The following is an 11,796-nucleotide window of genomic DNA, read 5'->3' on the forward strand; positions in this document are numbered from 1 at the left end:
AGTGCTTTCGGTAGATTAAGGTCCACTTCATCACGCTGCTCCATATAGAGAGGTCTCCATTTGTAATATTCACAACGGGACAACCGCCCACACAGTGGTCCTCATCAGAGGAAGACTCTGCAAAGATGCTAGCCATAAAAAAAAAAACCATTGCAGCTAAATCTCTAGCAGGAAAAAAAGACAACAATCCCACCCTGCTCCTCCCCAAAACACAAGAGCACAACAAACTCATGAGTAGATTTTGAAATGTCTTACCCAAATCCACACATGTACAACCAAGACTCAGAACTTCACTATTTACATTAATGAACCTGTGGTGCCAAGAACCTGCTGAGAAGTGAGCGAAATTCTTTCAGATGTGCTGTCACTGTGTTTCACTGGAGTAGTACATTCGTCATGTTCTCATAGCTCAACACTTCCATTAGTGGTACACAGAAGTTCTCAGCTGGAAGCAAGAACTTCAACCTCAACGGTTTTACAAGGCCAGCTGTCTCTAGAACATGCTCACGCTCCACAGAGCTTTAAATCCTCACACAGATAAACTTGCATACACTTAGCTAAGAGGGGAAATCTTCTTCCTTCTTGTACTTTTTTTTTTTTAGCTGTTTGGTTCAAGTGACTACTTACCTACTTAGGATTTGATTTCATAATCCATTGTATTAGGGATTTTCCAGAAATGGCCTATGTTTGCAATACTACAAATTAAATACACATGGACAAGAAGGACAAGAACAGAAAGCCAGGTTACATATACATCTGTTCTCCCAGACCTTAACCTGAGGATTGAAGACAGTAAAATAACACATGCACAGGACAGTCTAAATGGAAGACATCAGCCTCATCTTTTTAGGCTTTATTCAGTTACATGAGCTCACTAACTACATGAATATTTGGAAAGATGGTCATACAGGCACCCAGAAATAACTACAAAGAAAATAGCTTTGGGAACTGAACACACACACACACACACACATACATTCAGCTGAGTATTCCTCAAGAAAGGACATGACAATAGTTTTTAGGAAACTGAAAAATTATTTGGTGGACTTTTCCTCAATTATTGCAACAAGAGCAGGATTTGCTTGCCTCTCCAATGAATCTGTCTGATTCCTGTGCAGATCCCATGAAATCCACAAGAAACCAGGCCGCAGGAGCTTCCCAGCACAGCCAAAGCTCCTGCAGATGACAGCTGTCACTGGACACATGCACGAATCCCAAACACTGGCAGTGCAACACTGGAAAACTAACACTGCCTGAAGATACGAAAACTTTTTTACATAGCAAGATAGCCTTTAACCATTAGTGCTCCTAGTCTGATTTTGAGCAAAGCATAAGAGCACCTGCAAAAATTATCACAAGTTAGCATCATTTTTCCACCTCTCTCCTTCACAAGGCATGTTTCACCCAACTCATACAGAACACCTGTGTAAGTCCTACCGCTTACAAGGCCAAAATGTGATACGAGCACTCCAAAATGTTTAAGCATGACAGGCCCAGGTACATACAAGCAAGCCTGTAAAGTATTACTGAAATCTGTGAATAAGTAGAGCAAATAAACAAAGCAACAGAGATCCTATTCAAAAGAAGAAAAAAAACCACCATAATCTTCTGTCACTTGCCTTGTATCAACAGCAAAGACACTGCTCGTCAGAAATAAGACATCTCTCCCATCTAAAATTTCTTGGACCAGAATGTCACATGCATAGAGACAGGTCATGCTGCAGGCAGACTTTCAAAGCTGTGATCACTAGATTCCACGTTATCTGTACTTTTCGAATTACTGTGCAAAAGCCCTCACAGTTGCTCTGAACAGTTTACAAAAAGAAAGTGATCAGAGAAATTATTTACGTTTGCAACATAAATGTCTTCCCTTTTTATGAGCCAGCTTAGTACAGACATTGCAGCGCTCATCCCAGCTGAGGTCTGGCAGGAATTGGGGGAGGAAAGACGATGAAGAGTGAAAGTGTTTAAAGCCCAACAAATTTCTCCTCAACTCCTACTGGTCCCCCTGCCCTCTCTGCCACTTCCAGCCCGGCACTTGTTAGCAGCTCCCGACGCTGGAGAGAGATCCCCTGCAAAAAGCTTCCTCCGAGCGGCGGAGCGGAGGCTCGGAGGTTATTAAAAAAATAAAATTGCATTAAATAAATCTTCACAAGTCGGCACACTTCGCCTGCTTTACACCGGGAACAATGGAGACGCGGGCAGCGGGAGGATACGTCCGCCTGGGAGGACGGGGCTGAGGGGACACGCTGCCGGCCCGCCTGTCCGTCCGTCCGCATCTCCGCCAGCTCTTTGTCTGTCCGTCTGTCAGACGGCCCCGCTGGCAGCGCCAGCCCCATCCCCACCTTCCCGGCGAGGCCTGCTGGCCCCGCCGCGGCCCCGCGGCTCCCGGCCCGCCACACGAGGGGCCGGCTCTGCCGGGAAAGCCCCGCCGCCGGCCGAGGGGAGCGGAAGGGACCTCCCGACGCCCCCCCGCGCAGCGGGGAGCGGGGGAAAAGGGCGCCCGCCGCCTCTCTCTTCATCCGCCGCTCGCCGGCCTCTCCGCCGGCGGGGCCAAGCGCGGCCCATGCGGGCGGGACGCGCCGGGCCGGGAAGCGCCGAGCCTCGGCCCCCCCTTCCCTTCCCTCTCCTCTCCTCTCCTCCTCCCTCCCTCCGCGCACCTCCCGCCGCGGTGGCGGCGGGCGGGCGGGCCCGGGCGGACCCTGCCAGCTCCCGCTCGCCGGCACTTACCGGCCGCAGAGCTGCGAAGAGAAGGCGGGCCGGGCCGGGGCGCGGCGGCGGCTCACAGTGCCCGTGCCGCGGCCCCGGGCATGGCGGGGCGGCGGCGGGGCGCGGGGGAGGGGAAGCGGCGGCGGCGGCGGCGGGGGAGGGGAGGCCGAGGGGAAGTTGGCGGCGGCAGCTTCTTCCTGCTCCGGCGGGGCGAACGGCGCCTTCCCTCAGCCTCCTCCTGGCGGTGACAGCGACAGCCCGGCCAGAGCGCCGCCGCGCCGCGGTGCAGCATGGGAAACACGCCCGGAGGACCGGCGGGCGCCCGGGCGCGGCGGGACGGCGGCGCGGCGAAGCGAGGAGGAGGAGGAGAGGGGAGCCGGGCCGCGCTGATCTGAGCTGGGCCAGGCCTGCGGCCAGGCCGAGGCTGCGGTCAGGGCGGTGCCGGCGGCCCGGGTTATGTGCGGGTCAGGAGGCTGGCGCGGCCGCGGAAGCCCCGCCGGGCGGGCCTGGCCGAGCGCTGCCCCGTGGCAGCCCTGCGGGGAGGTGGGGCGGGAAGGGCCCCTCGGCCCTGCGTGGTGGGCAGGCCTCGGGCGAGGGGATGGCACTGCCGGTGGGGTTCCGAGTAGCCTCTCCGGTGCCATTCCCTGGGCTTCATTTCCAGCAGGGGCTCTCGGAGCAGGGGGGGCCGACACAGCGGCTGTCCGTGTCGGGGAGAAGAATGATTTAACCCCCGACTCTCGCCCGGTTTCTCTCTCTCGACCCATCCCTCTGCTCTCGGGTGAGGCCAGGGCCTTCCGAGGCAAAGGGGTGCGGGTTTGGTGCAGGAGGCCGCAGGAGGCCCCAGACCACGGGAACGCCTGTGGAGGTCGTGGCCGTGGAGCTCCCGGGACCTCCAAATCCATCAAGAAGTCCGGAGATGAGTTTTCTGCTTTGTAATCTCCATGATCATAATGTCCTCCATGACCCCGCACAGTAAACAATTTGGGGAATCGCTAGAGGCCAAATCTTCTTAAAGCCCACGCGTTCCTTGGAATAGCTTGTCGTTGTGCCTGTGCCTCGCTCTCACTTGCCTCTCTCAGCTTCATCTCTTCTAGAGGTTACCAACTTTTCCTCGTTTCACTAAATAAAGTCCTTAGCCCAGCAACGCACTTAAGCACGTGCTTAACTAAATTGCTTTATGTCACTTGCTTATAATTAAGCATGTGCTTAAGTGCTCTGCTGGATTGAAGCCAAAATCTGCATAAGCTCTATTGGGTAAAATTTACCAGCTTCGTCGGGCTTAGCTTTGTGAGTCATTCAATCAGCTGCAGCCCAAAGCTTTGTGCTACAAGCTTAGTTATTCCCAGGTTGTCCTACAGGATCACCCTGTCTCTGTGACAAGGCTTTATGCCCTTTCTTCAGGTCCTGTTAGAAGTAAGATGCATCTGCCTGGTGAGTCAGCTTTATATAGGTTTTCTAGTTCCTTTAAGGAGATGGCACTAATAAGGTTCTGCATCTCTCTGCGGGTCATAGATTGTGCCACCTGGTTACCGTGTCATAAATTGCATTAAGAAGAGCAACATAGAGACCCAGTTTGAAGGTTTGCCCTGACTTTATGCAGTGCATAAATTGGGAAATAATTGCATTGAGTACTGAATCTGTATGAACAGAGGAAGGAGTTAATAAAATGTGGCTACACTTCATGCAGTTGTCTTGTATTTATGTAAAACTACAGAAGTGGCATTTACCTGCTTGTTGAATAAAATGGGAAGCTTTCACTTCTAAAAATAGAGTTTTAGGATCTGTGGGAAGATGCAGCTTTGATTATTGTTTGTTTGTTTTTTCTTTCTCCCTTCAAAGACAATTAATTTGGTGACTCTATTCTACCTGTCAAAAAAAAAGAAGAAAAAAATCTTTTGAATTTCATTAAGTCTGAGTCAGGAATCTAAGCACTAATACCTTCTTTCAAAATACACAGAGGAATTAAAGCTTTCTGCAGGGTGAGCATAAGTCTTTCTCCAAGGACACATCAGTTGGAACCTGCTTTTCAAACAGAAAAACAAAAATTTGTTTGGCAATTAACAGTGTAATATGGAGAAGAAAGACTGTCTTGTGTTAATGCAGAGAAGTAAGACTCAGCATATTTGGGCTCTGTTCATTATTCTCCTACCAGTCTTCTATGACATTAATCAAGACATGCTCCCCATTTTCAAATGTCAGTTTTGGTTAGGGTGGAGTTTTCTGTTGTGGTTTTAAGAGGAACTGAGCCTGTACAAATTGTCAAGTTCAGTGAGAATCTGACAGCGCTTTGTTCTTCTGGAAGTGTCCCCTGCTGAGAGACAGGGGTAGTCAAGGGACACATCAGCCCTTGGACCTTTGCCTCCTTGCCACCCAGATTTTCAAATGATGGTAGCTCCTCAGCAGGTCATCCAGCTGTGGCACTGATGTTGTTTGCATGAGTGTTTTGACACACATTTAATACTGTGCCGTTTACTTACTAATATTACTATTCTGACCAAAGGGAATACACAAAGCCAGTAGTGTGAAAAGCTTAAAGGAGCACTTGCATTCTGACCTTCTTTTTTAAATTATGCCATCCTGTGCAGAGCAGGCAAACTCTGCTTTTCCACAGGGAAAAAATTAATAGTCTTTAATACTGCCTTCCCTTTCCCTTTGGGATTCCAGAAGTTGCCCACTTCTGAGAAACCCTCTAAAAGGCAAAGTGTTTCACCTTCCTAAGTAGGGATGAATAATGGAAAGTAAAAGGCACTTCCCCTTCCCCCCAGCCCACCCCCACCCCCCCTTTTTTTTTTTCCTCCTCTTTTTTGTCTATTTTCTGTATAAACAAACAAATTAGGAAGCACAAGCAGACTACATATTAAAAGGAGTGGCTTTGGGGAATTGGTGGAGAATAGATGTGTGGTTTAAAAGGTTTTATACAGGAAGTGACTTCAGAAGTAACTTCATAGGGCAGGCAGAACAGTCTTATTTGTCCTCCTGCAGGACAAACTAAAGGATTTCATTCAGAAAATAATGCATCAAGCCAGTAACCTCTAGTGAAGCAGCAGCTAGTGTGGAAAGATCTAGTCTGGGAATCTGAGAGAAGTCCACCAGTTAGGTAGGTTTTTGAAATGGCCACTTAGCCTAACTCACAGCTTTACTTCTGTATTTGCCTGAATTTATCTAGCCTGAGCTTCTAATTACTAGTTTTAGCTACTGGGTTTAAAGACCATGTATCAGAATTTTTAACTCTATTTTCCAGAGCTTGCTTTATCCTTGTCACCCTTTATATCCCTTTCCAGGTGTTCAGTAAGTACTTTCTGGGCTTTTTTGAAAATATTATGGGCCTGTTGCTCTATCATTTAGCTCACAGGTAAATCAAAAAGCATCAAATGCAGCTTTTTCCCCCTCAGATTCCATCTATCCACATATCCTTTGGAATGATGTGCAAAGTCTAGTGATGTGACTTTTCCTACTTCCTCTGCCTGGGTTGAAGCTCCCTTCACACCATCATTGGAGGTGTTTAGGAGGAGGCTTGATAGGGTGCTTGGTTTAGTTGATTAGGTGGTGTTGGATGATGGGTTGGACACGATGATCTTGATTCTATTGATTCTATTCTATTCCCTTGCGGCTTTTCTGTCAGTCCTCAAGTAAAACAAGGATGCAATGTATCCATCTTTCCCCCTTCCCCCTGCCTGTGTTGCAATTCACAGTAAGTGGTCTAATCCCTTCAAACACAAACAACTGGCTTTTCTTGAGTGAAAATAAGTAAATAAACCAGTTGTTTCTGTCGGGACATGGTTACAAGCAAATGTGAAAAGAAATCTGCGTGTCAACAATCAATATTTTTTACTGTTTTATAACCATGCTAGGTCGATAAAGAAGATGATTTTGGATTGTCATCAGTGAAGACTTCAGGTCAGTAGGTTACATATGGAGAACACTGCCTGAAAAATGCTTATGGTCTCAAAAAGAAAAGGTATTTGCAAACCAGAAAGTTCAAAGTAAATCCAAGAGAATGTGCTAAGAGGTGCTGAGGTGTGGAAATTCACAGTTCATCTTGCCAGTGCTAAGCCAGCCTCTTCGGTGCTTCTAGAATCATCAAGCAATTGAAGTTAATTGCTTTGGTGCAGGACGAGATTAACTTGCCTTTCAGAGATAATAGATGTGTTCTCCCCCACCTACCTGAGTTGTTCTTTTAATGTGAAAGTTAGTTTAAGTTTTAGCATCGCTGTCTCACCAGTTGAGCTGCCTACACACCGGGCACGACCGGCAACTTTGCCTGGAAAACCTTCAACAAAAACGAGTACCAATTCACAACTGCATAAAGGAACAGCAACCCTCATTAGGACTAGACCCAGGATGGAGAGCAAGAAGTAAATATAAACTGGTTTATTGTGTGTGGTTTGTCACCACCAAAGGGAAGATAAACGCTATTTAGTCCTCATTGCAGATTTATGTCTCATTCTCTGCTCAGCAGCAGAGCCAGGCACGTGTCTTAAGTTCAAAAATGCAAATAGACTGCTGAGTTAAATGGAGCTATCAGATGCTGAATCGGAAAGAAAACTAAATGACTTCTTAAATGTCTTTTCTCTCCTCATTCCTTGGGCAACTAAGGTCACTATAGCTCTTGTTAAGACTAGTATGTGCCACTGATGCACATACAGTGGTGCTTCAGAAATGCCTAGATGAATGCCTGTCGTGCCAACATTGGTTGCAGTCAGGGAACACCTCCTATTGGAAGCTAGAAAGTCTCTTTCCATCCATTTCTTCACTTCAGATATTTCACCAGCGCTTTAACTGGCAGAAATATTCAATGCAGAAAATTAAATGAGTCTTATTTTCTGAGCATGCACTCGCATTGTAAATTGCTGCTCTCCATTTCAGCATTCCTGATTGAATTTCTTTTAATTATTTTTTTTTCCCCCCTGTAGCAGGCTTTCAATTCATGATCCCACATAATCCTGACTCAATTGAGTCTGCATTGCCCTATATTGCTGGCAGATCAGGAATCAATCATAATGCTACCAGTGACATCATCGTACCACATGCTTGTCCTGACATCAGCTACTGCAGAGAAAGGTGATGATGTGGTATGTGCCAAAATATCTCTGCAACTGATGCTTGTGAGGAAAAATCATGGACAATACTGATCAGAAGGAGAGGGTGCATGCAAGTAACCTGGTTCTTTTTCTCCTTCCATAAATCCTTTCTGTTCCCAAATATGTTTGGAGGACAACACTCTTCCACCTGTCTTCATATCAGATTGGTTTCTAATGCCACAAACATGCTTGGCTTGACCCCTTTCATTTTACAGTAATACAGCAGCTTGAAGTGCTTTAAAACCTGAGCTGAAGACATCACAAAAATCCCAGAGAAAAAGTAATGGCTGGACAAGAGATACACCTGTCTGGGGGGAATAAAAGTATATATCAAGTCAGTGCCAGTCAAGATAGTTTTATGTAGACACAAGACATACAGAGTTCTGTAATAGTTGACTTGGTCCCACATGGCATTCCTGTAAAATTAGCATTATAAATCTCCAGATTAAAAGCAAAGGGGGTGTTTAATCTCCCATGCTGAGATGCCTAATAGGCAGCAAAAGCAACCAAAATGATGATAATGTAGTACTCTGCCTAACGTAAATTGTCAACTGACACAATGGGACAGAAATTTACAGAACCAATTTCTCCACCTTAAAACACAATTTGTAAGGAGATCAGAGAACCATCTACTCTTAACTTAGGCTGGCTGTCTACATGAGACATTCAGGTTGAATTAACTGCAAATGGGGAATTAAGAGAGCCTTGAAGCCCAGCATGAACATTTTAGGATTAAGCTTTTCAGAAATGAATGTAAAGGAAGCTGGGAATATTTTATCTGTAAAAGAGAGAGCATCCACACAGGGATTTGGTGGGCTTAAACTAATGCAATTTAATGTCACACCTTTACTTCATTCATCTTAATCTTTCCCAAGTGTCCCACTGCAGCTGAGTTCTCCAGTTTGAAGTATTGTAGTGGATCTAATTTGAAAGATAGCATTAGCTGAACCATTAGCTAAAGGTTTGTCCATATGGGGAGGTTACTCAGTGCAGAGCAACCAACTACTTCGTATCCACTTTGTGTCAACACTCCCAGTCGATGTTAGAGTGTCGTAGGCTGCATCACACCGCTTAACAAGCACTGAGAGTTGGTGCAAAGCAACTCCTGCATTTTAAATTCATATTCACACCTCTTCACAAGGCTGACATTTACCCGATTAAAAGTGAGACTTGAAGACTCGAAGAGCAAGTAGGATACCAGACTGTGGTGCAGCGATAATGAATGGGAGATTGATACTTATTAACCAAAAGTTCAAAGTTAAGACAGGAAAATGAAAAAAAAGAATAAAGAAAAGTTATCCTTTTGAGCCTGAAATGCCCGTGCCATGCCAGCAAAAAAAAGAAGGGTTTAGGGTTTTCCAGTCTTACAGTAAAAAACATGAAAGATTTGCCCTCTTTTAGCTAGTCTCCTCTGTAAGTGCTCTCAAAAATTGCATCAGAAGAGTAAGGCAGTGTTGGAAGCAGACAGGCTATTAATCGTCGTCCGAATCACAAAGAGCATATCCATGACTGTCAGAAGCTGAAAAAAACCAACAACTGGGTTGCCAGCAAAGCTGTGCAGCCACCCATCTTTACCTGCAAATTGGTCAGAGCAGTCTTTTCAAAACATTTGAAACACCACGTTATGGCAAGTAAGGTTTGGTAAATGAAAATAAGATTTCACGAATCTCTCAGAATTATTGCTTGTATCAGTAAAGTAAGGACTAAGGAAAGACATCAGCTTACGTTGTCTTCCAAAATATATTTGACAAATTTGCAATGTCAGGATTAGACTAGACTAGACTAGAATAAGCCAGGTTGGAAGAGACCTTCAAGATCATTACGTCCAACCTATCATCCAACACCACCTAATCAACTAAACCACGCAACCAAGCACCCTATCAAGTCTCCTCCTAAACACCTCCAGTGATGGCAACTCCACCACCTCCCCAGGCAGTACATTCCAATGGCCAATCACTCTGTGAAGAATTTCTTCCTAACATCCAGTCTGAAGTTTCCCAGGTGCAGCTTGAGACTGTGTCCTCTTGTTCTGGTACTGGTTGCCTGGGAGAAGAGACCAACCCCCACCTGTCTACAACCTCCCTTCAGGTAATTGTAGAGAGCAAGAAGGTCTCCCCTGAGCCTCCGCTTCTCCAGGCTAAGCAACCCCAGCTCCCTCAGCCTCTCTTCATAGGGCTTGTGCTCCAAACCCCTCACCAGATTTGTCCAGAAGAGAGAAAGCAGAGAGGAGGGCTAGGTATTTGCTTCTCATTTAGTCATCAGGTCAACAGCAAAAGCCTCAGCCTTCCATCCTAAATCCATTTCATATTGTTGGTTACAGTACAGATTGGGAAAAGATGGATGCTAAACTGGGCTATGATACACAGAATTATAAAAACATACCTTAACCAGAGGGACAAAAGGAAATTTTAGAGACCTTAAAAAATGCTAGATGAAAGGGCAGTGTAATGGCCAAGGGAGTTCGTTGTATCTGCATGAAGTTACCTGCTTAGGAGAAAAGTTAATCTGCTAAGGTGCCTTACAAATGAAAGATGGCTAAGGTACAGCTTCAGGGGGCACTTCTTGGCAGGGAAAGGCAAGAAGGTGAAGCTGTTGATAAGGAATTTTCTCAGGTGCCTTTCTCAAAATGAGAAGTGAAGTGCATGAAATCTCTGTAAGGCAAATGCAAGCTAATGAAGATCTTGAAAGCAGTTCTGACCGCTTTCAAAATACAAGGTTGCAGTGAATGGAATTGCTTAGGACTTGTACCAGACTATTCAGCGGTTCAGCCAGAGGATGAAGATGCTACATTTTCAGATTGCACCAAGCTGCAAGAATGGCTGGGGTCCAGGTTCTGCCTCCTCTTGACAGCCTAGGAGTAAGCTGGAGAAGATTAAGCTCAGCTCCTTCAGGTCAGAGGAAAGGACCTGCTCTGAAACTACATCAGAGCCACAGGACAGCAATATTTCAGAAGGTCATTCAGTAGGGCAATATGGTTGTTCAGAAGCGGGATATGAACCCACAGACACATCATGCTGTTTTGTACAAACTGGCTTATCCTTTGTAAGACCCAAAGAAATCATTTCCATTCAGTCTGCACAACATTGTTAAGATTTCAGCCAGAAGGATTATGTCTATTTTGGAGCATGAAGCTCAGGAAAGATGTGGCCCAATGGGGAAGGACAGGAACAATGGCAAGAGATCTAGGAAGTGTGACCAAAAAGGCCTAAATGAACTACGGTTGTTCCCAAGGAGAATGCTAAATGTGAAACATGATGAGAGTCTTCAAATATGTAAGAGGCCATTGCACAAACAAGTGGAAAAAGCCGGTTTCTCTGCCTATGGGAGGTATAGAAGATGTAAATTACAGCAAGGAACCTTTAGGTTAGGCATTTTTCTGTCCTTCTAGTAGCAAAGGTCTACTGGGATGGCCTAGAGGGCAGGTGAGTCACCATAGGTCTTTAGGAACAGATTCATGTATTTACAAGAGCTGCTTTAGGAAGTAACCTAGATCACTGTCTTTGCAGCCCATGTGCCACCCAGCCCCATTCTCAGTTTTGCAACAGAAATCTCAATAACTTCACCCTTTCAAAATGCAGACAAAAAAAGCAAGCAGATAGATCAAGATGAAGAACAATGAAAAGATAGAATATCTTGCCGTAGATCTGTCATATAACCTCAAGCAGATTGCTGTGGTCCAGCCATCTCCAGCCATCTCAAAGAGACTGGCAACTTCAGAGAATGCAAAGAGAAGGAAGAAGTAGGATCAAGGGCATGGCAATTCATGAGAGATTGAAAAGACTGGGATTATTATCTTCAGAGAAGAACAAGGGAGACAGAATGAAAGTACCTGAAGTAATGTCTGGTATAGACTGATCAGGAACTTCTCCCTGTCTCATACTGTAGAATAAAGGCATCTTCTTCTGAATTATCAAACTAAAGGAAGAATATGTAAAGCAAACAAAGAAGAAAAAAATCTAAACACAAATAGCAATAAAAAAAAAACCCCACACTAAAGGAAGTACAC

At 45.7% G+C, this 11,796-nt stretch overlaps 1 protein-coding gene across 3 annotated transcripts in view; it reads right to left on the bottom strand.

Moving 5' to 3' along the window:
• ZNF148 (zinc finger protein 148) overlaps positions 1-2,951 on the bottom strand; it is a 45,548-nt gene extending 42,597 nt beyond the window's left edge. For 2 of the 3 annotated variants that reach the window (XM_068139041.1, XM_068139042.1), the window contains exon 1: positions 2,731-2,951. Coding sequence is in view for 1 of the 3 variants with exons in the window: in XM_068139038.1 (XP_067995139.1) it covers positions 1,849-1,859 (11 nt within the window). In the remaining 2 variants the exon portion in view is untranslated. Of the gene's footprint in view, positions 1-1,848; positions 2,272-2,730 lie in introns of those variants that run through there. The other variant, XM_068139038.1, reaches the window with a different exon arrangement.
• Between the last annotated feature and the right edge of the window lie 8,845 nt (positions 2,952-11,796).

Source organism: Melanerpes formicivorus, unplaced genomic scaffold (assembly GCF_026170545.1).
Source record: "Melanerpes formicivorus ecotype bairdi unplaced genomic scaffold, bMelFor1.0.p_v2 SCAF_5, whole genome shotgun sequence".
Classification (NCBI taxonomy): Eukaryota; Metazoa; Chordata; class Aves; order Piciformes; family Picidae; genus Melanerpes; species Melanerpes formicivorus.